At 36.1% G+C, this 27,402-nt stretch overlaps 2 protein-coding genes across 15 annotated transcripts; both read right to left on the bottom strand.

Moving 5' to 3' along the window:
• Positions 1-44: 44 nt before the first annotated feature.
• LOC127804996 (DNA-directed RNA polymerase 2B, chloroplastic/mitochondrial-like) lies at positions 45-19,381 on the bottom strand. 2 transcript variants are annotated; one of them, XM_052342141.1, is made up of 19 exons: positions 18,125-19,381; positions 16,563-16,784; positions 16,337-16,470; positions 16,173-16,242; positions 15,870-15,928; positions 13,420-13,537; positions 13,194-13,307; positions 12,890-13,021; positions 12,387-12,803; positions 11,408-11,458; positions 9,810-9,880; positions 8,435-8,519; positions 5,297-5,449; positions 3,456-3,530; positions 2,732-2,821; positions 2,578-2,625; positions 1,950-2,064; positions 1,770-1,873; positions 45-837 (listed from the first exon to the last, which is right to left on the bottom strand). In XM_052342141.1, exons 1-19 carry the CDS (start codon positions 19,043-19,045, stop codon positions 727-729), a joined length of 3,090 nt encoding a protein of 1,029 aa, XP_052198101.1. In that variant the 5' UTR covers positions 19,046-19,381; the 3' UTR covers positions 45-726. The 2 variants fall into 2 exon arrangements, with proteins under 2 accessions (XP_052198101.1, XP_052198102.1); XM_052342142.1 differs by having other exon boundaries at positions 16,173-16,239; positions 18,125-19,379.
• On the bottom strand, positions 16,704-26,643 carry LOC127804998 (uncharacterized). 13 transcript variants are annotated; one of them, XR_008023789.1, is made up of 8 exons: positions 26,009-26,638; positions 25,397-25,433; positions 25,066-25,302; positions 24,926-24,973; positions 23,356-23,792; positions 23,142-23,228; positions 22,317-22,423; positions 21,948-22,178 (listed from the first exon to the last, which is right to left on the bottom strand). XR_008023789.1 is itself a non-coding variant. In XM_052342152.1 (7 exons), exons 1-6 carry the CDS (start codon positions 26,308-26,310, stop codon positions 23,156-23,158), a joined length of 1,134 nt encoding a protein of 377 aa, XP_052198112.1. In that variant the 5' UTR covers positions 26,311-26,638; the 3' UTR covers positions 16,704-16,784; positions 23,142-23,155. The 13 variants fall into 13 exon arrangements, 9 of the variants coding, with proteins under 9 accessions (XP_052198112.1, XP_052198107.1, XP_052198109.1 ...); XR_008023790.1 differs by having other exon boundaries at positions 22,317-22,402; XR_008023788.1 differs by having other exon boundaries at positions 22,317-22,488; positions 26,009-26,637.
• Positions 26,644-27,402: the final 759 nt, after the last annotated feature.

Below are 27,402 nucleotides of genomic sequence, written 5' to 3'. Positions count from 1 at the left end.
AAACTGAGGGGGGGGGGGAAAAAGATTAAAAAGGGTATAAACAATGCTGCAATTCCCATCCGAAATTTACATCAAAGGAAAAGCATATAGTATTTACAACTAGTTAAGACACAGACATGACACCACGTAGCTATACAAATCCTGCAGTGACAATAATTCGAAAAAAAAAAAAAGCTGCAATACTAACACCTCTCCGGTGGCAGTAAATTGCAGTTCTTGAATGCTAGTTCAGCCAGCCCGAATGCGTCCGAGCGAGTACTTTCAGAAGTTCAATGGTCAGCTTATTCTCAGAAGTTGAGGAAGAAGCTAGGCTTTTCAATTGCCAAAGGAGAACGTCCATTGTTGCATAATTGTGCCTTTTATCAACCCTTGAAAGATTGTTGGCCAGCTATCCGGCTTTAGCAGATCTTCATCTCAGAGCAGGAACTCTCTGCTGTATAATCTTTTTGTTAACTGCATGTACAGGGAATTCTACAGTTTCCAGCCCCAGATGGGAATGAGCATAGTAGCATTATACCCTGGAGAGAGCTTCTTATTGCTTAAGGACATCTCAACATAACGAAATGCGACCATGCCTTAAGTCTCTAGCAGATATAGAGCAATGCCCTCTTTCATTGCCATGCTCCTTAACAGAAGCAAAGTGGAAGACCAGAAATCGTGAAATATCTGCAGAGTTTGTGTTGTGGTACAAGTGAGATGAAGAGGAGCTCTCACTCTCAGTCCGAATCAGTTGAAGAAGTAGGGCGACTCTAAAACGTCTCTCAGGTCAAAATCTCCCCGTTCGGGCAAAGGGGAAAAACATAACAAAGGGAAAGACTTCTGAAAGCTCTCCAATAACTGCCACAAAGGTAAAACACTTCAGATAAACCGTTGCTAGGATAAAACCATTTACCAATTTGTTTGCACAAAGTAACATAACTCTGACTGCTTCAGAAATGTAACATAAATGGCAAATACCTAAAAATGTAGCATAATGTGAATTGCCAATTACTTTACAATCAGAACACAAAGTAAATTATCCACAATACTCTTACATGTACTCTGGATGACAAGCAGCATGTGTTAAACCGCCATGTTCTTCAAAATTGTCTTATTCCAGTTTTTAGGGGAAGTTCAGTTTGCAAAGTTTCACAGAGAACTCTACCCAACCCACTGATAAGTATAACCAGGGATAATCATGGGTTCGAACACCCCCCCCAAGGATTTGGCACCCTATGCGCTCCACTCCCTCCCACAAAAAGGAGTGGCTAATAAAGGACATATGCTCTATGTTGAGAATCTCACATCGCCTTCACAAGGGAGACATGGGCTATATATAAGGAGGATGATCCCTTCACCTATTAAGCTAGTTTTTCAGGTTGGAGTTCTACCTTTAACTTCTCACATGGTATCAGAGCTAACCCTTGGCTGTCGTGGTCATGGACCAATACCCTGCCCGATCACTTGGACATGTATCAATTACTGGAGAAGTTTCGGCGTGGGGGGGAGTGTTGAGAATCCCACATCGCCTCCACAAGGGAGACCTGGGTTATATATAAGGAGGAGGATCCCTCCACCTGTTAAGCTAGCTTTTCAGGTTGGAGTTCTACCTCTAACTTCTCACACTCTATACTTAACCAAGTATTAAGTGGGTAACACTGGTATAAATTCAAAAAGATTCCAGATATCAGAATAATGCTTCAGAAAATTAAGAGGCAAAAAATAACTAAAGGATTTCATGTAACCAAAATCAAAATAAAGATTTCAGAAGTGAAGATAGACCAACTTACATTCTCCAGTATGGGTGTTTCATAGAGTTCCACAAACTTGTCTCGTAGTATCCTATTCATTTCATCCACGTCACAAGCATGCGTCCAATATGAATCATGAACCCCTGTAACAAATAACATAATATGGTGACTGCTGAGAGGGAAAGATTATGAACTTTCAACGATAAGTATTAATAGAACCTGCAAAGTTTAAGCCTGCTCTTTTGCAGGCAACTGCAGTCATCATCATATGCGAACCATCAAGCGAGTGAACAAAATTTGGAGGGAAAGCTGTCTTCTGCCGCTTGACCATGATCTGAAGTAATAACCAGAACCACTATGGTTGAGTTGTCCAGAAAGCAAACAGTTTTTGCTTTAAAGATATTTGTCAGGTGATAAAAGTGGGTTCTGGAGGCAATGTTTTCCCAAAAGTGACCAAGGTGTTGGATGCATGGACTAGGCCTGTATCATGTATTAGTGTGGAAATCCTGTGCACAAACGTTGGCAAATTAAAGGATTCTCCATACTATGATAGAAATCAGTGTTCTAGATGCCCCTGAACATTTCCCCGTCCAGTCCCCAAATAATCAAAAAAGTTAGAGCAGAAGTCACCCACTATCATCCAAAATGTTGCACCAATGTGCAAAAATTACCTCAAACATTTGTGCAGAAAATGACCTTAACTTTTAGCCTCAATAACTGAGTTATCATATATCACTTTTACTGGAACTTATTTGTTAACAAATCAGGATATACTATAAGTAACACACTATCCCTGTAGAATTCTAATAGGATAGCAAAAACTTGACAAATACAAAAGTATAAATACCCTTTCCGTTTCCCGCTGTAGTGATAAAACCTGCAGAGAGGTCTTGACCTGCACAGGAAATGAATCGAAGAAGTTACTGATGTCAGTATGCCATCTTGAGTTGATAAAACCATATAAAGATATACAGTGATGTGCCTTTGAATTCAGCACTCACAAGATGTCTTCCCGCTTGACAATAAGGCTGCACCACAGGAAGTCCAAGTGGAGTTGTCCACCGCACTGGCTGGTTCTCAGATGCAATTATCTATTTACACCCATTGTCAATAAACATAAAACTCCAATGGAACAATCAAATAAACACAGACCTCCACTATTATGTTTAAAATGCTACAGATTCATTCAACCAAGTTTGTATCCATCAGTTAGGGGGTTCAATGCCAATGGGGTCTACCATTCTCTAATTTCATGAGTCCCAGGATACAGCAGGTTATGGGATATGTCCAAGCCACAAAGCAAATTTGATATTATGGCAGGTTATGGGATTGTTCAATGTCAATGGTTTTGACATTAAGATCATAAACACTAAGAAGGATTTTAGTGGTTTTGATTGAAAATCGTACAAGTCCAATACCATCAGGTAGATTATGATGACTGTAAGCCAAGTTAATATTGCTAAACCTAGAAAGAGACCAATCATCTTGACTAGAGAAACTTTTGAGATGATTTATCATCTGTGGGTTATGCTCTCTTCATGAAAAGAAAGTAATAAAATGGACAGGGACATAAGAAATAAAAAAAAAAAAACTTAGGTGACTAGCCAAAAAAAAAAAACACTTTAGCCTTCTTCTGATTTAGTTAGTTTGCATTACCGTATATTGATGGATATTCAACATGTTATGACAGTGATCTACAGTGATTGTAAATGATATAGCACGCACCTTTGCACAGTCACCAAGCCAGTTCATGATGCTACGAGCTGCTTGAAACATTTCTTCCAATGCAGTCAACGTGGTCTGCTCAACAAGAGAATAATATTCACATGATTAAATCAAATAGATAACTAAGTAGGCAAATGCATTTATATTTAGTCCCTTTTATTCATCCCACATCAAACCAAATTGATCTTGGAAAAGAAAAACTCCCTGTGTTTATCATGCATGCCAAAAACTGCTACCTGCCCGTAAATTCTAAATTACAGGATATGGAACATTCTCGATGTTAATTAAGTTACAACACCAGGCATTTTTCCATCCATGACACATAGATCAAGGTTAAAAGTTGATGGAAAAACAAGGGTACCACAAAAATTTCTGAGGTGCAACGTTTTAAAACCTACAGATCATGGTTGTGAATGTCCTATTCTACGAGATGAAAAAAGTACAAAATTAAACACGTACCATTTTATGCTGGCCTGCAGCACTCAGTACTAGGATCTTTTGGGTCATAAAATGTGTCAAACCATTCTGAATCTTTAGTTTTTTTTTTCTAATTTTTTAATATAAAATGCTATTTATAACATGTTGACTGAAATTTTGCTCTAAACCATAAAAGGTGTTCTATAATATAGCATTATATCCCTTTTTACAGAATTTTATTTTAATTTTTGGATATAAATAACCTTTTAAATTCAATCTCAACTGCTAGAAATATGAATTCTCTACATGGCAGGGACCAAAATTTTACCAAAAGAACCCATAAGGTGTTGATCATCATTGATCACAATAAATAAAAGGAGGATCCTGATAGAAGACCCATAAAATTCCGTTACCAACGACGGAATAAGCAGGGGCAGAATAGTGATAAGAGTAAGGGAGAAAGCAACAAAAGTGGTTAAAGGGTATTATGGGTAGAGCAAGCAGGTGGCATGTGCGGATAACAGAATCGGTTAGAGGATGGCTGGAATAACAGTTAAGTAGGAAAGATAGTAGAGTGGAGAAGGCGTCTTTTGAATAGTGAGGAATTCGGGAGAGTGTGAACCTCTCGAAAGTCCACTTTCTTTTCATTTGTTTACTTTTTCAGTTATATTTCTCTCCAAATTCAATAAGCCCAGATAGATTATCTTCAATAATCTATCAAATCCCTAAATTTATATTCACATTTTAAACATGCATAAATAATTGTGGAGATAATGGAGAATTAAAGTTGATAAGTCGAGATTAAAGATGAGATAAGAAGATTTGAAGACCGGTTGCTACATAGATAAGAATACCAAGTATTTAGGAGATAAGATAACAAAGTTGATTTAGTTTAGCTAGAGATAGCTAGTTTATATTTAAATTTATCAGATATGTTGTACATAGAGTAGACTCCAACTTAAGGTAGAATGCTTGTATATGGCTGTATATTTATTCCCCTTTGTTACGATTAATGAAGTACTTGATTCCAGCCTTAGAATCGATTTCTTCAATAATAAATATGATTTTTAAGGCATTTAATCCATATGGATATATTTCATAGTGCGAATATGTTATTATCAAATAATTTAATATTGAAAAATAATAAAAATAACTAAATATTATATTATGCAGGATAGATTTTATAAATAAATTAGAAGACATAGTAATCAAATCAAAACAATATGCCAAAAAACACAAGGTATCAATAAAAGGGTATAGGCTCTAGCACGAGAGTGACGACTATAGTTCAAATATGATCCAGTCTGGTGTTAACGTACATAAATAAACTTAGGTGATAACGCATGTGAAATCTATTGCATGAAGAAAATGCCAACACTCTAAAATTGTTGCAATAGTACAGAACTGCCAAGCCTCACACTTACTTTTGCGGCATAACAAGCTGCACCAAAGAGTTCAGCATCATCTTCAATGGCATGCCGCTCCTTCAACCTTCTTGTGATCTGATCCCGAGCACCAATGTAAGTGACACCGTAAACGGATGTCATTACTGTCTGCTTCACTAATTTCCTGTCAACCTAGGTTAGTTCCAGTTATCAGTCCAACTGTCATTGAAAGAAAATAGAAACTAGCATAACTAAGAAAGAAGGCAAATGTAAAACCAGAACCATTAAAAAAAGAAAAAATAAAAAAAAAAGTCCTCTATATACTTAGAGAACAACTATGAAGAATGAACAGTTTCCATTTAAGTAATAAAAAGTAACAAGTAAATGACAGCTTCCAATATGCCAAGAGCTCAACCTGCTTGAGATATGGCATATATTTGCCCAATGTAGTTGAAGGAAAGGAATAGGTCAAGTTTCTCAATTAGAAATCAGAACTGTCATGATTGAGCTCTTTGTTCTTCAGGCTTAAAGAGGACTACACCATTTCCTTAGGTATCACTTTTACATATTCATTTAGATAGACAGGTGGTCTTTTTGGTGTACTGTCACCAGTATGAAAGATCAGATCACTTTCCCTTGGCAGTGAGTGTTTTTAGTCAAATACATTACTTACCAAAGTAAAAATAATAGCAAGTTCACGATTGCCTCCCTTTGCCAACTATTGCAAATGATCTGAAGCTACCTTGCATGTGACCTCTTTTGATGAATTGGATGAATAGAAAAGACCTCCACTCAGATTTCTTAAAGTAGCCAATACTCCCACTCAGTCGGAAGAGGCCTAACCACCCGAGTTTTTCAGTCGTATTATCATGTGTGTATGCCAACTACATACCAACATACACATGCATGCACACAAGAACATTCTACTTCTGTACTATTTATATATCTTCGTGAACTCATCTTTATTGGAAGGATAAAATTACGTCAATGACTTTGATAGAAGATGATGTGTACTCCTTAAAATATCAACATATGATAGAATCAACAAAGAGGATGTTGAATCGGAGAACTTGAGAGAGAGAAACCCTAGTTGAAGGAAATAAATTCCTCACTCAAAGTACAAATACTAAATGGGTCATGACATAAGCCATGACATAAGCTAATTCTAATGACATAAGCCATGGCATAAAGATAAATCTCACACTCCCCTCAAACTGGAACATATATATCATATGTGCAAAACTTGTTACAAATGTAGTTTATCAATGGGGGCGTTGCTGTAGAAAATGGCCACGAGGAAGGAGGCGGTGACGATGGCAGATCGACGATACAACGGCAACGCGAGATCTATGCAATGCACAGGATCCAGAGAAGAGGTCGCAATATCTGAAAGTCGTGAGGACGATGGTGATGCTCTGACGCTAAAGAGAGGTTGTTGATTGACCAAGGAGATGACGCTAACAGAGAAGAGTTGGCTCGTCAACGGAAAAAATGAGTCGATAGCGACGTCGGAGGGATAGATCGAAGGCTAGGGGTCGCAAGCAGTTGACGAGATCTAAAATCATATCTAAGATAGCAAACCAAATCTGAGACTATAAAACCCAGATCTAAGGAATGATGGTCAAATATGAGGGATTGACGATCGGATATAAGAAATGAAGACTTGATCTGAAGGATTAACAGCTGGATCTAACCGGATCTGAGAAGTGATGGCCAGATCTGAGGTCCAACAGCCAGATCTGACCGAATCTGAGGGATTGACAATCAAATCTGACGGAATGATGGTCGGATCTGAAGACCGATGGCCGGTCTAAGGTCCAACAGCTAGATATGAGGGATTGATGGCCGGATTTGACGAATTGACGGTCAGATCTAAAAAATGATGGCCGAAAAGACAGTAGCCGATGAGACAGATGCAGCGAGAGATCGATAAGGCAAATCCGGCAAGAGACCGGAAAGGCAAATCCAACAAGAGAATGATGAGGCAAATCCGGCGAGATCTGAAACGACAGATCGACAAAGCAGCAACGACGGCTACAATAGAGAAGCAGCGATAGCGATGGTGGCTATGGAGGCGAGATCAAAGAAGCTGACGGCGAGATCTGGTGGTGTCAGCAAGCGACAATGACGGCGATGGCAGCTATTGTGGCAACAACAAACAGAGTGCAGTGAGGAGCTAGAGGCTACTGGAAGGAAGGGGACGCACGCCAGAGCTAATGGAGGAGACTGACAATGGCATGGAGGAGGCAGCAAGGAGGAGACTGGAAGGGAGGGGACGCACACCAGAGCTGATGGAGGAGACTAGCAGTGGCATGGCGGAGGCAACGTTGAGGCAGGAGGTTGCGGCTGCAACTAGGGTTTGGATGGTGGCTCTGATACCATGTTGAATCAGAGAACTTGAGAGAGAGAGAGAGAGAGAGAGAGAAACCCTAATTGGAGGAAATAAATTCCTTACTCAAACAATAGATTGTACACTTATATATACTAATGCTAAATGGGTCACGATATAAGCTAATCCTAATGACATAAGTCATGACATAAAGATAAATCTTACTAAGGATTTTGTGATAGACAAACATTTGGACTGAAAACGCATCAAACATTGGCAGTTTGATTTTTTTTTTTTTTTTTTTTTTTTTTTTGGGGGGGGGGGGGGGTGTTGTTGGGGGGACTCTTTAAGTTTCCATTTCTTTGCAACTCCATGTTTTATCTTCTTAATTAGTGTATTCTTAAAAACCAAAACCAGTTTGATTTCATTTTAAGAATTCCCATATACATATAAATTGAAAGAGAGAGAGGAATCTTATTCTTCCACCCTCTGCAATTATCAATTCAACCAGAAATATTAACGAATTGGGTAATGCTAGTCATTGTGCAAACATTACAAGCAAATGACATTGACCAGTTAAATTAATGAAGGATTATAAATCAGCTCTATCCAAGGATGATAATAAAAGTAAATTGAAAATTTAAAAACAGGGATTACATTTGTTTTTCCAACACTGCCATTGTCGGTAAATTAACCTAAGAAAGATACCTACATAATGTCAAACAAAATAATTATTGCATTTTAACTCTTAAAACCTATGTCAAGGTCTTGCAAAATCCTCAGTAACCTTTAGGGAAGTCAACACTATATGTACAGTAAAGCTTAATAGCAGTGAACATGATCCCAACCTGATTAACTAAAATCTTTGCATGCAGTGCATTGGGAAATATTGCAGGATCTTTCTGAGCATCCTTCCTCACTATATCAAGAACTCTGCACAGGAAATAGCCATTTTTAACATGCAACTGTCAACTCAGGCAAGCACTGTGTCCCCAGCTGGACACTGGTGAACGAAAACATATGAAGCAAATCAGTGCAAGTCACATCAAATGCTAATCACTAACAAGTTCTATCTGGAGTTTTGTAACAAAAGCAGGTAGCTCTTAAGATTTCTTCCCTACACCCAGGCTTGCCAGGCATGTTCAAATTTATTTCCCCGAGACAGTTTCTAGAAGTCATTGGTAACAATAAATTCAAAACTGGAGTCACTGTGGCCACTAGTGGTTTGACTACTCCAATCAAATACATGATGAAAAAGCTCAAGTCTCCCCATATAACAACAATACATGAAGGGCGGAAATATTTAACTCGCTTTTCAGCAACAACTACTTCACATCTTTAAATAAAATGCACATTTTTAGGAAAGTTGAGACTTGCATGGGTTTGAGGAAAAACTTGAAAAGTTCATTGGTATGTGGTTAAAAATATATCGTCATACCTTATTCAGGATTTATAACTGCTGATAGACAATCACAAAAATGGCTCTAGCCTCTAGGCCAAAGCTTTATAAGATAGAAGAACAAAGTGCTGCAAACTATTATCATATACATCTACGAGAATGCACCACTTTAAGGTTGATGCAGACCCTTTGCAAGCAATACCAGAAACCTTCTTTTATAATTTGTTAAACTATCTAACTATTTTGCCCCAAGGCAGATTTCAATATGTGCACAATGATACAGAGATACCAGAGACAACCGAAAGGTTGGCACAGTGTCATTCTAGTTAATTTCAGACATACTGGATGTTTGCAGAAAAAGCTATGCCCTAGTAGTATAGGCATTCAAGAATCATTTACCTGAATCAAAAAAAAAAAATCTAATTATCTGCCTGGTTGAATGCCAATTACATGACTAAGAAGCCACTTGAATTTCATTTTGCATCAAAGACATCTACCCCATACCACAGCCATATGAAAAATATAGCAGCTGATAGTAAAATTTGATCAGGAAAATTACGAAATACTGCCTCAAGTTGTTGGATCCAATTCCCCAGTGTTTTCTCTGTATAACATTCACCAGTTTGGACTCCTTACAAGACCCAACAAAGGCGACTATAGAATTTAAACCAAAAGATGATACCCCATAACCCTTCCCCATCCTACCTCTGGGAGACTTTCCAGTGTTAAACCACAAACATAAGGAAAAATGAAAAATAAAACAAAAAGGAAAATGATATGGATTCCAGAGAGCAACCTTATCACGTCATGCAAAAGCAAATTACCTAGCAGCAATGCCTGAGTAGACATCAGCAGGATTCTCCCCAGCCACCAAATTGACTGCAACTGCACCCAACTGAATAGAATTTTTTCTTCAGACAAGCTAGAGACAAGCAATTGGAGAGGAAATCAAAATATGCTTTTTCTAGTTCAGTCAAAATTTAGAAATGGCATTTTTGTTGTTATATATTGCTACGATTTCCCCTTTCAGTTTAAATTGCCAAATATGATATAAGAGATGAATATGTATCGAACTTCTATAGGTCTCAGCTTTTTGTAACACAATGGTTACACAATTGAGAACTTCTATTATCATCAATTGGTAAAGTAGTCAAAAGTAATTATTAATGTGTAAAGTGGTAAGTCCAAGGTGAAACAATTAAGTTTACAAAGCCAAAGTTACATTGTCAACATGCTTAAGAGCCATTTTTTGAAAGTTGTCAATAAAAAGGTGGAACTTGTAGAGGAGCAGATTTGTCAGTCAGTTTTTCAAAGGGTGTTCATGGACACTTGTGAACCTTATGCAACCTGAAAATTAAGTGCAGAAAGTAAAGTTTGTCAATGCTGTTTGCTAAAAGAGAAATGATAGCATTATCTGTGCCACTTGTCATAGTAGTAAACCTGCTCCACTGCAACTTGAGTGCACAAGTTTGAAACAATGAAACAGCCACTCAGCAAGTGGGTGTGAGGTTATGTAACCCTAGCTATGTCATAGTGGCAAGAGCCTAATCCATTAGTCCACCCCTTTTAATGTACAGTTGATAAATCTCCAAGTAAAAACAACATATTCCACCATGTGAGGTTCGCGTATCTCCAAGTAAACAAATAAAAAAAATAAACTCAAGTGAATCTTCAATTGTTGCTCCTTCTGAACCTAGACAATGGGAGTAGAAAACCCATACTAAAATCCTAAGTTTGTAGCAATGTCACTTAATCAAAAGTTAATTTTCTCAAGTTCTTAAGTAATTATTTATTCTCAATATCTTCAAAATCAACTAAAATTAGACATCAATTAACTCTCTTTTCAGGAACAATTTGTATGGACACTACTAATTACTGCTAAAAAACAATATATGTATGCATATATGATGGATTTTTGTTTTATGATAAGTTAAAGTACAATCAAGAAAGGTGCCAAATTAAGTTGCTGAAGATCCATCAAGCTAGATATTTGCCGTTTTAATATTCTTCACCTGAAATAATTAACTCTACATGTGATATGGGTTAAAAGATAGCATTTTCAATTTGAGAGTGAAAAGATCTCAAGTGCTAGAAATGTGCAAAACCAAGTTCCAATAATGAAAGAAGTGGGCCTAATAGGAGTGATAGGCTATTTGATATACAGAAGAAATAAGTTACTAGAGACAATCAATTTATCTGCACAGATAGACCATCAACTAACAAACATTGATAAGATGTAGTAATGAATTTAGTTAAGTATGAAGTGTGGAAAGTAATTTCAAAAAGTTTGGCAGAGTAAGACAGTGAAGATATCCCACCACCATATCCCTACACAAATATGCAAAGATCGGCCTTTATGCGTTACCCTATCTGAAAAGTGGATCATCTACACCCTACTTATTCACAGTAAAAAAGAAATTACCTTGTCTCTTCCAAGGGCTGCATAGTGCTGTAGGCCATTGCAGGAACCATCCTAGAAAATCAGGTAAGTCAAAGTAAGAGAGAGAGAGAGACCCTAAAAAAAACTATTTAGAAGATATGTACACTTGTTGTGATAACTCATACTCATCAACTGCACCTGATCCTAACCAAGTTAGTGGCAAGGCATTTGTAAGCCAATTGACTTCTAAAAGTTCATTGACAATACAAATCCAAGCAAAAGAACAATGTGGCAAAATTTTACACTGAATGCCCTTCCTAACACACCCTGTAGAGAAGGAATGATGAGATAAAGTTCCAACACGATCTTCATATCGAAAAGTTTCTTGAGATGGTGGTAAATAAAAATAATTGATATAGTCGTGTTCCATTACATAGTTGATATTGTAAAACTAACATGTACAACATGGAAACATGACAACTATAGTTGAGAAATAAGTTGAACACCAAGTAGACAAACAGTTTATAAGTTGCAAGTCCTTCATTTTCAGTTTAACACAACAATGAATCAACAGCAGCATTTCCTTAGATGACAAATGCCACAGTGCATCCACAGCTTACAGCATGCCAGCCGGCTACAGCACTATTAAGAACCAACATTGGTGATCCACAAAAAGCTAAAATCATTGCTCCACACAAGTAGGTAGCTTTTTTTTGTTTCTTTTTTATTTTCTTTGTCAGGACAGCATTAATGGAAACTTGTAATACAGGAATGCATAAAACACTTCTGGCCAGACCCCATATCACATCTTCTACATGCAAGGAACTTCAATAACTAAAACTTAAACATCATTGGATGTGATTATATTATCATTCATAATGCTCATTTCTAGAAGGAATTCATGTTCACATAAACACATAGAACTTCCATAAAAAATTTCCTCCAGAATAAATGAAAATTTAATCAAAAAATTTAATATAAACAAAAGAACAAGTTGTGATCCATGTTCTAGAAGTACAACCTGGTGCACAGGAATATGAGAAATGGTTGCCTCTGGGGATGAGCTTCTCAGAGCATCAGATAGATTAATGCATGCAGCTAAATACTGAAATGGATCTTCTGCATTTAACCACCACCGCCTTCCTTCAAGAGGTTGATCTGCAGAGTCAAAGATATCGTCCAAGTGATTCTCCGCAAATGCTATTCGACCTTCATAAGACAATTTGTCCACACCACCACCAAAAAGATTAGCCAAGTGTATCTTCAGCCAGCGTAAGCCTGACATTCCAAGAGGGCGTCCCTCAGAAAATTCTAGAATCCCGCGGCACAAATCTGAACCAAGATGGTTTAAGTATGGATGCATAGGGTATGCACGACCTCGAAAGTCCAGGTTGTGAGGATAGAAGAAACCCTCTTCATCTTTCATTTTCTGTGCTACCTGCTCCACAACCAAAAAGAGTTGTCATGGTTTGACTTGATTGCACAGTGTTTACATCCTTTGCCAGAAGCTTAGGTTGATCTTACAGCAAGTTTAAGTTCCAAATCACTTCGCTGCGAATGTCTCTCTGCATTTTCCTTTTTCACAGACTTAGCTCTCCACCTCCACTTCCTGAGCAGAGATTCATCTTCTGTATCTGGTTTCTCTGGTAAAGGTATCTACCTTGAAAAAAGTTTCATAATGATTTATCTTTTATAATGAAAACCATCTCATTGCTTAGGCTAAACTTCTAGTAAAACAAAATACTATTATATAAATCAAGAGGACAATGACAAGTAAAACATAAGGGAACATTTTACATTTTCATTCCCCCAGAACAAAGTTACTCACATTACTGCGGTCAACCATATCAGCAAGATGACCTCCACTAGCCCATATCCTATCTACAATGCTAAAAACCCTTTTGTTTACCCTCCATTTAGTACTCCCAAGTGTGTCCAAGGCCTGGTCAATTTTGTCAGCACAAAGATAGAGACATCACTTCCAAAGACAAAAACAAAAAATGTACCCATTTGAAATAATTTAATCACAGTAGACGAGTATTGCTCTTCCAGACCTCAAAAATTGGCTCTAGTTGCTTCTTGTGAGCCCTCTTAACCGCTTCACGTTGTTGTCTTGATCCATGTGTGCGCATTACATAGGATGGTAAGAACAAGTGTGCTCCCTTGTCATAGCTGCATGAAGGCAATATGTAAATTCCAAAAGAATACGGTCTCTAGATCTCACTACTTCTGCAAAAAATATTAATCAGCATTTTCAAAGATTAAATACACTTCAATAAACCTCTACAATCAATTCAAATCATCAAAAAAAGTATCCATCTTCCATCACCAGAAAAAGGAAATAGTAATAAGGTGATGAAAAGAATGAAGCTTAAGTGTGCTTAAAAATAGAAAGGGTTGGAAGAAAAGAGAAAACACTGTTTCATTGTTGAAACTATTGCTAATGATGTGCGAATATTTCCTACATATTTTCTATACCATTCTTCATTAATTTTATGCTTAATTCTCATGCTTTTATACGTTTTTTTATATTAATTTTTGGTAATTTATCATTTTGATAGGATTTGAAGAAAAAGTGAGAAGGAAGAGCAAAAATTATAGATTTTTGCTGCTCAAGGGTTTGATCAAAAATAAAAACTGCACCAAATGGAAGTTTCAAAAAACTCTTAAAAAAAAAAAAATTATGTGAAAGCTCTATATGCCTACTTTTCTATGCTTCAAGCGGTGCACAAATCTGAATTTTTTACAGAAATTTATGGTTGTTGGAGTGATAGAAGGTCAAAGCTGTCTAAAAAACAATACTCCCTACGAATTTTTATTCCATTTTCTTCAAGTTGGGTTGATTTGTAGATGAATAAATTTAAGGGTTATTAGAGCTGTATACTTCATGAAGAATTAGGCCCAAATTGACCAAAGAAGCCCAGCCCAAAAGTCTAATCAAATTAAGCCCATATATTACAAAAAATCTCTAAATTGTAATTCTTGATATTTTGAGGGATTATTTTTGTATTTTTTCTTGAGTGTGGGACCTAAAATTTTGAGTGGGCATGGCTGGCAAAAAAAGGGAAAAAACATGGTAGAGGAAATTAGGGAATAAAACATGGAGGAGGAAATTAAGGAGGTAGGGCATGGTTGGACCCTTATTTTAAGGGAGGAAATTAGGGAAAAGAAGAAAGAAATAGAATAAAAAGGGAAGGAAAGAAGGGAGAAAGGAGGCTGGAAATTGAAGAAGTTGGATGTGAGAGAGTTTGAACGAGTAGAGAATTGGAGTATTCTTGGTGGAGGATTTCTTGGATTTTCTTCAAGGATCAGTGACAGCATTTTTGGAGAAGGAAATTCTGCACATTAAAAAAGTTTTTATTCTCTTCTTCTATTTCCTTTAAATTCTATATCTATGTTCATTTATTTTGTTATGGATTTTATCATTTGTAATATGAACTAAACTCTATAACTAGGGTGTTTTGATGTAACTTAAATATGATAATTTGATTTTCATGGATTGATTTTCTTTATTCATGCAAGTGTTTATTATTGTGTTTAATGCTATCAAATACTTGGCCAATATTTGATAGATATGTTGATATAGATTTAGACCGGAAGGAAAAATCCATAACTTGATCTAGATAATAAATACCACAAGAATATAATTGGAACGGAAATAAAAATTTGACTTGTGTGGTTAATTATCTTTACATGAATAATTAAATTTGGATTATCAACCATTTAAATTAAATTAGATTATTTAGGTGAAATTGAAATACCCTAGTGCTCTCCAAAACTTGAACTTCTTCATATTTATTTTCTATGTTATTATTTCATTTTGTTTTCTTAAATTAATTAATTCATCACTTAATCAATTGTTTAAATAACATTTGAGTTAATATAATTTTGGTAATTATCAACTGATCCTTGTGGGAACGATATCTTTACTCACTATTATATTACTTGTGCGATCCGTACACTTGCGGAAAATCACTATCAGCTAACAACTGTTCTTCTTACTCGCCATTTCCTCTTTGTTATGAAGACTCAGAAAATTATAAAATAAAAACTTTTAACTTAGGTTTTCAAGTATTGCTTTCCATGGAGGTAATCAATTGTTCTCATTTATTCCTTAGCTGCCTGGATCATTAATAACCTATGTGTGTGTCAAGATGAAGAATGATCACTAATACTGATGTTGTGCCTTTGAGTGTGCACTAAATGGGTGATTGGATTCAAGAGTACTGAGGAAGTGTCTAACTTGCTACTGTTTAGTACCTGGCTCAGATGACAACACACCCCATGTATCTCGGTTAATGCCATGGCATTTTCCAAGGCAAGGAGTAGCATTGCTTCATAAACTTCAAATAGAAAGAAAGAAAAAAAAGAATAAAGGGGGGAGGGGCTTTAACTGCTGTGCAGCACTGTAAGTACTTAAAAAAGTTTGCAGAACTCGCGCGCGCGCGCGTGTGTGTGTGTGTGTGAGAGAGAGAGAGAGAGAGAGAGAGAAAGAATTACATACTCTCTCCATTTGAGTGGAGGCACCAACATTGGCATGTAAGGAATCACCATGTGTCTGGCCTGTTTCATGGGGAAAACAATTTTAATGATGTACTCTATCTACAGGAAACACATCAAAAAACTTTGAAATTGACTCTGCTGCTTCATTGGATGGTAGCATCCTTGCTCAGGAAGTTGTGATGGAATAGTAATACATAAATGGTTTTGGAAAATGAAGCATGACATGAGTAGTTCATCAAGCCAATGACCGTGTCCACCGTATGTGCAATATAGAAGAAGAAGAAGAACTAATGAATTAACTTACAGTTCTCTCCAGGCCCTTGACAACTAGAGGATCACATTTGATAATACCATATCTTTTGCCCGTGTTCCTGCTAAGCAGAAAGCAAAAAACAACACAGTTTGAAATGTTGAGGACTTACTGGAAAGTTCTTCTGTTAATAACACAAGGATAATTAAAATATTTACTTTGCTTCTTTTACTACAGTTTTGAATGTGTGTACAAATGCAGGTTGAACATTAGGTGGGACATCAGTCAACTGATCAACCGCAGGCTGTACATAGGCAGTTTCTATCAGTAACTCAATTAGACGGCTTCCAACCTGAAAAGCAAACAGCGGGAAGAACCTTTATGCACATAATATAAATGAGACAAAGAAACCACTTAGCAACAATCAAGGTAGACCAGTCAAACCTTAGCTTTAACGTCCTGGCTCCAAGGTTGTGATTTGGCATGTTCCTTCAAAATCCGCTGTACTGCAACCAGCTTCTGTTTTTTCAACAAATTCCTGACTGTTTTTCTTAGTTTTTCTTGTTTTTGCACTTTAGTACTAGAATCATCTCCTTCAGTATTTGGTGCATTTGCATTATCAACCATTTTCTTTTTTCTTTTTGCCAAAAATTTGTGTATCCTTGCCTGAGCCATCACAAAAATTAAGGAAAATCAGTGTTTACTCCCAATGAGAGAGAGAGAGAGAGAGAGAGAGCTTAAATCAAGATGCTGTACGCAAAATACCAGGTAGTGAAATTGCAGAAATGCCTCATGTTAAGTCACAATGTCTATGGTCAATTGTCAATGATGTGTTGCACTGCTAAGGTTACGATGAATCAATCTATGTGAATGAACCAAATTCTGCCATAATTAGCAGAAACACAGGACAGCAACGCAGATACGTTGGCATGTGAACAAAAAGAGTGTTTATCCTTGCATTCAATGGTCATATAAGTTTTATGCAATTTCAATTCAAATATAAGGTCCTTTATTTGGAACTTTTCACATAATAAACATTGTAGAATGACCTATGAATAATATCACAAAGTGCATGGTTTCAGCTATGTACTTTGAACTATCAATCCAGGACAACTGTTATTTCAAAAGAAACTTGTAACATAATTTCCATCTTCATTTTCAACTGCAAAATTGTACAAAATAATAAAAGATATAGATGCAAAAGCTATCAAAGAGGCATGTTTGGGGAAAATATTTGAAAGGAAGGGAATAGCAGAAATGAATAAAAAAAATAGATGAGAAATCTGTCCAAGTTCTATGACTGAGGAAAACATCTGTAATAAAAGGAAAAAGACAGAAAGCATAGCCAGTAACTCATAAACCTTCACAAGTTAGCTTTAGAGCAACTTCATGCCGATTTGTCTTAAGAGTGCAGAAACTAAAGCATTCTTTGTCTGATAGTTTTCTCTCCCATTATAGTCAAATAATCCTATCTCTTATTCTCTTTACACTCACTACCACATCCTTTACAGTCCTATCCATAATAATTGCAAATCCTTCTTGAATACCAAAATTTAAATCCAAAATCTGTTAATATTTTAGCCTTCTCTCCAACCCATCTCATCTCATGGAGGCATATAACATTATTTTTTCTCCTATCATCACGTCCACAATTCCATGGATTTTCCTGTTAAAGTCCAGATATTCCACAATTCAATCCTTAATCTATGATCTCGAGCTAACTTCTTTACGTACATTTGTCCATGAAAATGCAAGAATCAGTGTCGATTTAACACTACATCCGGGCACTGATGCAGCGGCTCTAGCTCATTTGTCACTATATGCGAGCAATGTAGCACATTGCTATGAAGGGTTATGTCCCAAACTTTAAATTCAATAATGTCAATTCCTACAAGCTAAGAGCTCAACTGAACTGCCATAGAGTAGCCCCCTTGTAAAATCTGCGACCGCTGTAGTTTGAATAAAACAGGAAAAAAATTGAAGGAATAAAGTTCAAGCTTACCCACCTCTTGCTCAATAGCATCGCCTATGGTGCAAGCAGCTTGTACAACTCTCACACTGCCATACTCGGCAGAATGGCCACCGACCATCATCAACGCCATCAGCTTATGCATTGTGATAACTGCCATCATATCAGCTGGTAACTGATCAATATACGGAGCGTAAGCGGTTTTAAACTTCCCCTGCTGGCATAATCCCTGCTCAGCGGCAATTTTATCCCGCAGAGGCTCAAACCAACCGAGAAACAATGACTTCATATATGGCAACTTTGGAGCCAACTTTTTCTCGCACATGTCCTTTAGAAGCTCCTTGTATTCCTCCGCGGCCTGTTCCCAAGCCTCTGTCTCTATCTTCACCTGCCGCCTCCGTAGCCGCTGATACTTCCCATAACTCATTCCCCTCTCCATCCTCCGCCGCCTAAAGTTCGTGTCCCTTTTCTCTTCTTCCCTTAGCTCATTCGGTAACTCCTGAACCTCGTCCTCCACATCGGTTGAGGACACTCGAACGGCCTCAGCGACGCTTGCATAGCTTTTTGGACACAATCCATAAACACTCGCTTGGCTTCTGGAACAACCACGAGTGAGTCTCCCCAGAAACTGATTGCCGGGCGCGAATTCTCCAGCTCCAAGAAAATTCATTTCGTGAAATCCAGTGTTAGGGCAAGAACCCATCTCGAAGATCCCGAGCCTGACCTTATCGGGAAAATTTGAATCTCTGGAAACCCTGAGAAAACTGCGGGCGCGAGGGAAAGAGTGGGTATTCAGCGAATTCCTCGGTAGGGTTTTGAAAGAGACTAACTTGGCAATGTTTCTCCACATAACTGTGTGAATCTTTGAAGGGTTTGGTCGAAACTTTGCAGGTTTATCAATTGGAATACAGTGATCAATCTCTACAAAGGGATAAATGGGGATTTTACTGCAGGACATCAAATTGTTCGAAGAAATTCGCGAGAGAAACTGAAGTCATAAGATCGAAATACATCCAGTCGTCGACACTAATAAGTACGCGAAGAATCGAGGAAAAATTCACGAGATAGGAGGAATGAAATATGAATCGAGCGAATTTGTATGATAAACCCTCCAAAACCCTCGTATATCTTTTCTATTGGTTTTATTATTTTTATTTCTTACGTTTTAGGATAAATTGCAATAACTACCCCTAGAGTTTTCCATATTTACTGGGATATTTTCTCCAGTTTGAGAAATAACTAAAACCTCCCCATCCATTGAAAAATATAATAAATTGATCGCTTCACCCTATAATATTTCATCTCTCTTTCCCTCTCATCTCCTCAGTCTAACAAAAATAGAAGTTATAAGGACATAAAAGGAAAGAAAACACATACACTAATAACATTGCTTAAAGAAATAGTAAATAAATAAATATTAATATATATGTTAAATTAGTATTTGTTAAGTAAAATATAAATTAAAAAATATTAGATATGAAAAGCATTTTAAATTTTTATCATTTTTAATATATTTATTAAATTTATCTGACGATTCTTAAAAAATAAGTCACGTGACTTCTTATTTAATATTTTTTAAATATATTTGTCTTTCTATTTTTTTCATATAAATACATCTTGAACTTTATAGATAAAAAAAATAACATATATGTCATCTAATACATTTTAAAAATTTAACAAACAATTTAATAAAAATTTTAAAATATTTTATAGACTTATCTTGACTATTCTATATTTTAATCTAAAAAGCATTTTAATTTTATTTTAATATAACTTTATCTAACTCATTTTAACAAATACTAATTAAATATAATAAGTTTTAAACCAATATGAAATATTTGTAAATTTTAAAGTAGGTGAGAAATTTTTATAATTATGCCAAAAGCTACATCCGTTAATGTTCAATAATTTTATAAATATGATGATAGGATAATCAAGCCAAATAAAGGAACTATTTTTAAAAATAATATTATCGATATAAAAAGTAAAATAGTATTATTTGCAAAAAATAAAATAAAATACTAGTTGAAAAAAAAATGAAATTGGTTTTTAACCTTTTTATATCAATTTAGTCTTTAAAATTTTTCAATTTAAAATCACCTCAAAACTTTTCTAAATGATTAACTTTTCTCCTAAAATGTTAATTTATTTTATTCAATTTCTCCCATAAATTAAATAATTCATAAAGTTATTAGTGAAATTGAGAAAAAAAAAGGAAGACTAAATTGACATTTTTCTAAATTATTTATCGCGTTACTAATTATATGTCATGCCAATAACAATTACTAGATATTGTGAAAAAAATTATATTAATAATGTTAAAATAAAGTCTACATTTAAATTTGTTAACATCAAGGTTGTTAAAATCGGATTTTAAGTGGGATCGACAAAGGGTCCATAAAATCGGATCGTAAAATTGTAAGATTTTAGAGATAATTAAAAATACTTTTTAATTTTTGTAAATATATGTTTATAATAACATAATTTTGTAAAAAATGAATTAATATCATTTAATAACCTGATTATTCCTTATTATAATTCAAAAGATGATACTTTCAAAATATAGCTCAAAAACTAGTAGGTTGGTATAGGCAATTTAGAGGCAAAATATAGGTAATTTAGAGGTAAAATATAGCTTAAAATTATTTAGAGGATGCTTCCAACGTCTTCCATTAGATTTAGATTGTAATTTTTTATTGATTTAACATTAATTAAATCAAGTAATATCCCGATTTGGGGTTGGATGGTCCATTAATTAATTACTTATTTGTCTTGATTTACTTATATAATCAATGTTAAATCAAATAAAAATTATAATTTAAATCAAGTAAATTGAAACTTATGCAATTAATGTTAGATACTATGTGACATTGGAACTTATGTAATCAATGTTAAATTAAGTTCCAATTTAGAGGCAAAATATAACAATTCATTGCATAAGTTCCAATGTCAGATGCTATGTGACATTGAGATGTTGGAAGCATCCTCTAAATTACAACTTAAATCAATGGAGGTCTTTGAATCGTAAAATCGTTTGGGGATCTCTGAAGCATAAAATCGTAAAATCGTACATGTAAAATCAAGATTTTATAGGATTTTATCCCAAATTGGATTTTACATGGGATTTGAATCATTTGGGGGTCTTCGAATCATAAAATTTTACATGTAAAATCGAGAATTTAACAACAATAATTAACATTTTATATATCAAATGATGACTTAATGTACCCTACCCTCCAAAGCAATCTCATCATGAATGTCAAATATATATATAGAAGGATTTTATATCTCATCAAATGCTTTTCCTTGTGTAATATCACGAAAGTAAAATATCAACAAAAATTAGTGTTTTTTTTTTTTTTACTTTTAAATAGTAATAAATTATAAAACTGTATCTATGTAGCAAATAGAATACATAGATAAATTTTTAGATTATATTAAATATAAAGTATACTAATTGGATCATTTAAATTTTATAAAAGTATTTTTATTTACTTAAAAATAATTTTGATCTACATTACACTTTGTAAACTCTAGTTTCTATTTATATATGTTAATACAGGGGTTTTGAGAAGGGGGAATTGAAAACTTAAAAATTACATGTTTGCAGTGTAAAGTAGTTAATTTTATAAAATTTAAATATAAAATATAATTTTATAAAATGCTAATAATTGTAATAGATGTTCTTATAATAGTACCAGCAATGCAATTACACAAGTTTATATATAATAAAACAAACTTGATGTTTCAAACCTTTAAATTATACTTTGTGATATTCATAAAACATGTGCTATGACATAATTAAGGTAAATTGCTCCCCAAAACCCTAATTGTTTGGGTAAATTGCTCCGAAACACCTATTAAATCATTTCAAATTATAAATTTTTCTATTCAAATGCACCCTAATGGAATACTAACAGGAGGACAAGAAGGATAGTTTGATAAAAGACATGGGAGCTGAGTGTAAAACTTCACCAGTTACAGCAATTAAGTGAAATAGGGTGATGGTACAGGGGGTTTGATGTAAATTTCTGGAGGAAGAGAGAGGAGTTTTAGAGGGTTAGGCACCATTCCCGTTACAGTATAGAGCTCTGAAAGACAAAAGCCAGCAGATGCAGAAGTGAGAAGCAAGCCTAGGAGCAAATTTATTGATTTAAATTCGCCATGAACAATGGACACATCATGCAACTATAGCCGGGGCTACAAAACGACGTATCAACATATCATACCTTAATTCAGCTAGATGGGGTGTCAGCTATGGCAAAGAAACACATCTTACTATCACACCATTAATCCTGTTACTCTCTCCCTTTACCTACAAATGAGAGGGTTTCCCCTTTGGCAATACAGCATGATCAATTCAGAACATTCAACAAGCGCAGTGACGAGCAATTCCAGCACCTAAATGGTTAAAACCAGAATTCAACAGGCGAACAGACTGATATCTAACATGAAAGCAGAATTCGGCGGTTTCAAACAGTTGAGCCAGCTTGAAATTTTCGCAATCTTATTTCATCAAAAGAACACCCACCAACAACGAGGAGGCTAATATCTCGTCATCCTCGCAAGATTGTTGCATTTTACAGTGTAAAACAAAATTTTCTTGTCATTTCATCGGCAAGATTTTGCAGCATCATAAGGATATAACTTGAAAAGAAGAAATTCATTGTGGGAATAGCAAGTTCGGATGTTTTGCAAGACGAATCATCAGTCAAAATATCCAAACAAATTGGCAAACATATAAGATTGTCCAGAACGCCTTTAACTGCAAAGCCAGTTTGAAGAACCTGCTTTAACATTATCCAGAAACAACAAGAGGAACACAGGCAATATTCAATCAAATCTGGAATAAAGGTTAAAATTTATTATTTTTGACAGGACGTTTATGGGATACATAATCTGCCTTCATAAATTACTATTTTTCTATCATTTATCTGCAATAAATTTAAAAGGAAACGTTTGTCACCCAATGAAACCAATAAACCAATCAAACGAAAGGGCAAAGGAGCATGGGAGCAGGACAAGTCTTGATGAAATCTGACTTTTGGACTGACCTTTCACCTCATCCTCAGACCACAGCTCCCGTAGGCTTGAAACAATCGATATTGCACAATCCCACTGACCTCATCATCTCTCCAAAGCTGCCAACATTTTAAAAACTAATTGTGGTTCTCACACAACACACCAACTGAGCATATAACGGATAACACAGTTAAACAAGATTATAAAATGGAAAGACAGCCATAGCAAGGCAGAGTTCAAGCTAACCGGTCAATGCTGTTCCTGGCTTTCTCAGGCTGTTCGGTGCTGTTATTTGCTTTCTCAGAAAAGTCTACACTTTTTTTTGATCTCTCTCTCTTGTCAATGCTGGCTCTTGATTTCTCTATGCTCGGTCTCCGCCTCTCTCTCTGGTCTGTGCTCAGTCTAGACCTATCTCTCTGATCTGTGCTTGATCTAGGTTTCTCTCGACAATCTGTGCTGCTTCGAGGATTCTCAGATTGATCTGTATTCCAGGCAGGACCTTTTCTCAAATGCGCAGACTTCTCAACAGCTGAAATAAACTTCTTTAGGTGTTTTATGTACTCTGGATAGAGCTCCAAGTCACAATGATTCCCTCCGTTAACCCATAACGGTTCATACTTTTCTTTACAGAGCTCCCAAAGCTGCTTACCATGGGAGCAATCCACAACATCATCTGCGGTTCCCTTAAATCACCAAGATGCAGAAATCAGAGTTAACAGTCAGGCAAACCTAAGCACATTTCAAAATCAGCACTCATATTTTGCATGCAAAGGTTTTGATTCTACATATTGCCCTGAAGTTTCTTTTTGTGGCCGTAGTCCCCTTGTTTCCCTAACAGCTACGTGCATATTTCAGTCCAAAGATGACTCCGGGCAAATTCAACCATTCAAACAAGCATAAATTAGATGCAAGTTAACAATAGACTGCAACAATATCTTTAGCCTACCTACATCATCGGGCACAACTAGAAGATCTCAAATTTGTTGCAAGCAAATGGAATATATTGGATAGTATAAAGGACAAGAAAGACAATATAATATGTGCCTCTAATAGCTTAATGAAAAAAAAGACAAAAATATAACATGCATTCTATAAGTAAAAAGATATTTGTAGCTGAAGAATACTTGTGTCTCCTGCAGCTGAAGGCCCCTCCTACGGATTGGTTTTTCAAAAGTTAATACTTGCGGCCGCTTTTCAAAATGGAAGGACGCCGGTGATGCAATTACAAGAGACCATAACAGTTCTCTCTCAGGTACAAGAACTATGACTGGCTGGCTCGCCTAACATGATAAAAGTTGAAAGAATGACCTTTTCTGGATCTCATGATCTGGACTGAGAAATGCTTTGTTCAAAGGAGATGCCCAAGCTGTGGTTAATACTTACAATTGTCTAAATGTGGAAAAACAGACAATATTGTTCTATTTAGAGAATTTTGTTCCTGGGAAGGTAAAACAGTCCTCAGATTGAATTGGACTTCAAGAAATAAGTTTGCTAGAAGTTCTAACAATAATAATAATTATCCTTCTTCATGTATTCTACATTTAAGGCTGCGTGTGTACAATGCCCGGCACAAGATGCATGGTGAGAATAGACAGATTTCCATAGATATTCTTTGATTTTTTTGTTGGTTCTTTTCCCAGTTTCTTTGAACTTCCATTTCCATTTTCGAGTTACTGAATTTAATTTGTGGGACTCACTTCATTATCCATCTGATAAACATTTTCAATCAACCAATATTATGGTAGCCAGAAAAATATATATCACAACTCTTATCATCTCTGGAAGCTAAAAGTAGCTGCAAATTCAAAAGACTCACATGAATTACTAGAACAGGACATTTCACCAGTGGTATTTTATCAATATTCTGCACAATACAGAAGCAGTTAGTCAGTAATCTCATGCCGTGAAAAACCATTAAAGACCAGGGAATGCACTAGTGCTTAAATAAAACAAAACCTTATATATGTCGAACCAGTATGTTCGCTTCACTGGATACATCACCCGAAGTCCAGACAAGATTGGGCTGTGAAGAACCACGGCCCTCAATCTTGGCAACCGGGACGCCAAATCTAAAGTTGGTCCACTCCCAACAGATTGCCCATATAATATCACATCCTCTTCCTTTACACCATATGTCTGTTCAAGGCATCTAAATGCAGCTTCTATGTCTGCATAAGTATTCTGCTCACTTGGCTATCAAAAGTAACAGCAACACATAATTAAGAAATTAAATCACTCCATATAGATCTAAGAATTCCTCCAAATAATCGATAACCTCATTCATTACCTTGCCGGTTGATTGACCATACCCCGAGTAATCATATCTGCAAAGAACAGAAAATTCAAGTTCTTAACATCTTTTGGAGCACTTCAAACCTCAAACTATCTTCTTTCTTCTGTGCAGATATTCATGTTTATATCAAAACAAGTGCTATTCAGCTAACAAAATATCCCAAAGCAGAAACACTATCCAGCACACATGACATCCTCCAGCTATTTCTTAATTTCCCGAACCAAGATTTAGCATTGAAAATAGCAACACAAAGAGTAGAGAATTTTTTATATTTAAGGCAGCGCAGCTGTTTGGGGGAAAAATTGCACCAAGAAAAAAAAAAAAAAAAGGAAAACGAAAGTAAAAACTACAGTTAGGAAACAAAAATTAAAAAGAAAAATGCTTTGCCAGGATAATATTTCAAAATTGCTGAGCAACAGGAACTTTGACCCTCTGTTAGGGGGGAAAAGAGAAACAATTTACACCTCTGAACTCTAAACTGAGCAATTAACTGGGATGTGTACGCATACCAGTGCCCTTTAGCATCACTATGATCCACTCTAAAAAAGGCAACTAAAAATCAGAGAGAAGAGATTTAACATTTAAGATGTAGACTGCGCGACTCACCCCATCAAGTTGACTCGGAGATGAATACTGAGTTCACTGAAGAGCTCGTACATCTGACCTAGATCAGCAGCGTTTCCGTGCGAGTAGAGCACAGTCAAGGACGCCGCCGGATTCTTCATATACACCGCCACAATCTGGGTGCCCCTCTTGGTCGCCAACTTCAGCACGTCGACGTTTTCCCTCCCGGTGACAGTCGTGATCCTCATCTTCCCGGTGGATTCGTCCTCCGCCACCCCGTACGACGGTGGATTGGGCGGAAAGAACGCGAACTTCGCCGCCATCGACGACGTCACCGCCCCCATCTCCGATCAAACAATGCTACTGCTCTATCACTTCTGCACATACATAAACACAAGCATATACATATATATATGTATAAATGTATTGTATATGTTAGGGCTTTATTGCTGGGATGAGGCTTTCAACAGATAAATAGGCTCAGAGAGAGAGAGAGAGAGAGGGATTTCCGGCAATTAAAGGGGTGGTGGCACGTGTGATTGGTGCAATTAAGGTAACGAATGGATTCGTCTCGCCGGGCTCGAGGATGTACGGGCAAACAGTGCTGTTCCCCTGTTTGGGCGACACGTGTCAAGATAGGGCATGGAAATGACCTCGATGCCTATGCCGGAGTTACCACCTAGTTTTGTCCGTTTACAGATCTGCACAGCGCCGTTACACAGTTTCCAGTGTCGTCTCTCTGTTTTTTTTTTTTTTTTCTTTTCTTTTCTTTTCAAGCCAAAAAAAGAAAAGAAAAGAAACTAAAGGAAAAATTGGAGTCCATTTAGACTGCTGTATGTATAACGTTGTCTTCGTATGTTTCTGTTTTCTGGTCGATACCCACCAGAGAAAATCATTTTTTTAACAAAGTGGTTGGATTTATTTCCACCTTTTTAGTTGAAATTGCCGACAAATATAGTATCCTATTTATTTATATATTGTGGTCTCTGCAAGCTTGAAGCATTTAAATTCTTCTACATATAATATATATATATATATATGTATACGCATATATATTATCTTCTCTTCTCTATCGTATATTTTCTCTCAGCAACCTTTCCATTCAATAGCCCAACAGAAAATATAACATCTAAAGCCATATATATATAGTACGATGTAGCCAAGTTAAAATAATAATGTTGTGTGGATTCAAAACCATGGTTACTACGTACATGCATCAGATTGCAAACCCTCCTTCCCAGTCCCAGAGGAGCCAAACCTGCTGAAACACTCACACATGTATATGCCCAAGGCGCGGGGTCAACAGCTAGCGACAAACCACCACACCCACATGCACATATAATGAATTTTATGCGTGAATTAGATATCGTTCTTGAAAAAGATTTTACATTTTGATGACTCTACGTACGTACCTGCGTAATCTCTCCCTTTCAAAC

Source organism: Diospyros lotus, chromosome 6 (assembly GCF_014633365.1).
Source record: "Diospyros lotus cultivar Yz01 chromosome 6, ASM1463336v1, whole genome shotgun sequence".
Lineage (NCBI taxonomy): Eukaryota > Viridiplantae > Streptophyta > Magnoliopsida > Ericales > Ebenaceae > Diospyros > Diospyros lotus.
This window is presented reverse-complemented; position numbering and strand designations above follow the sequence as displayed.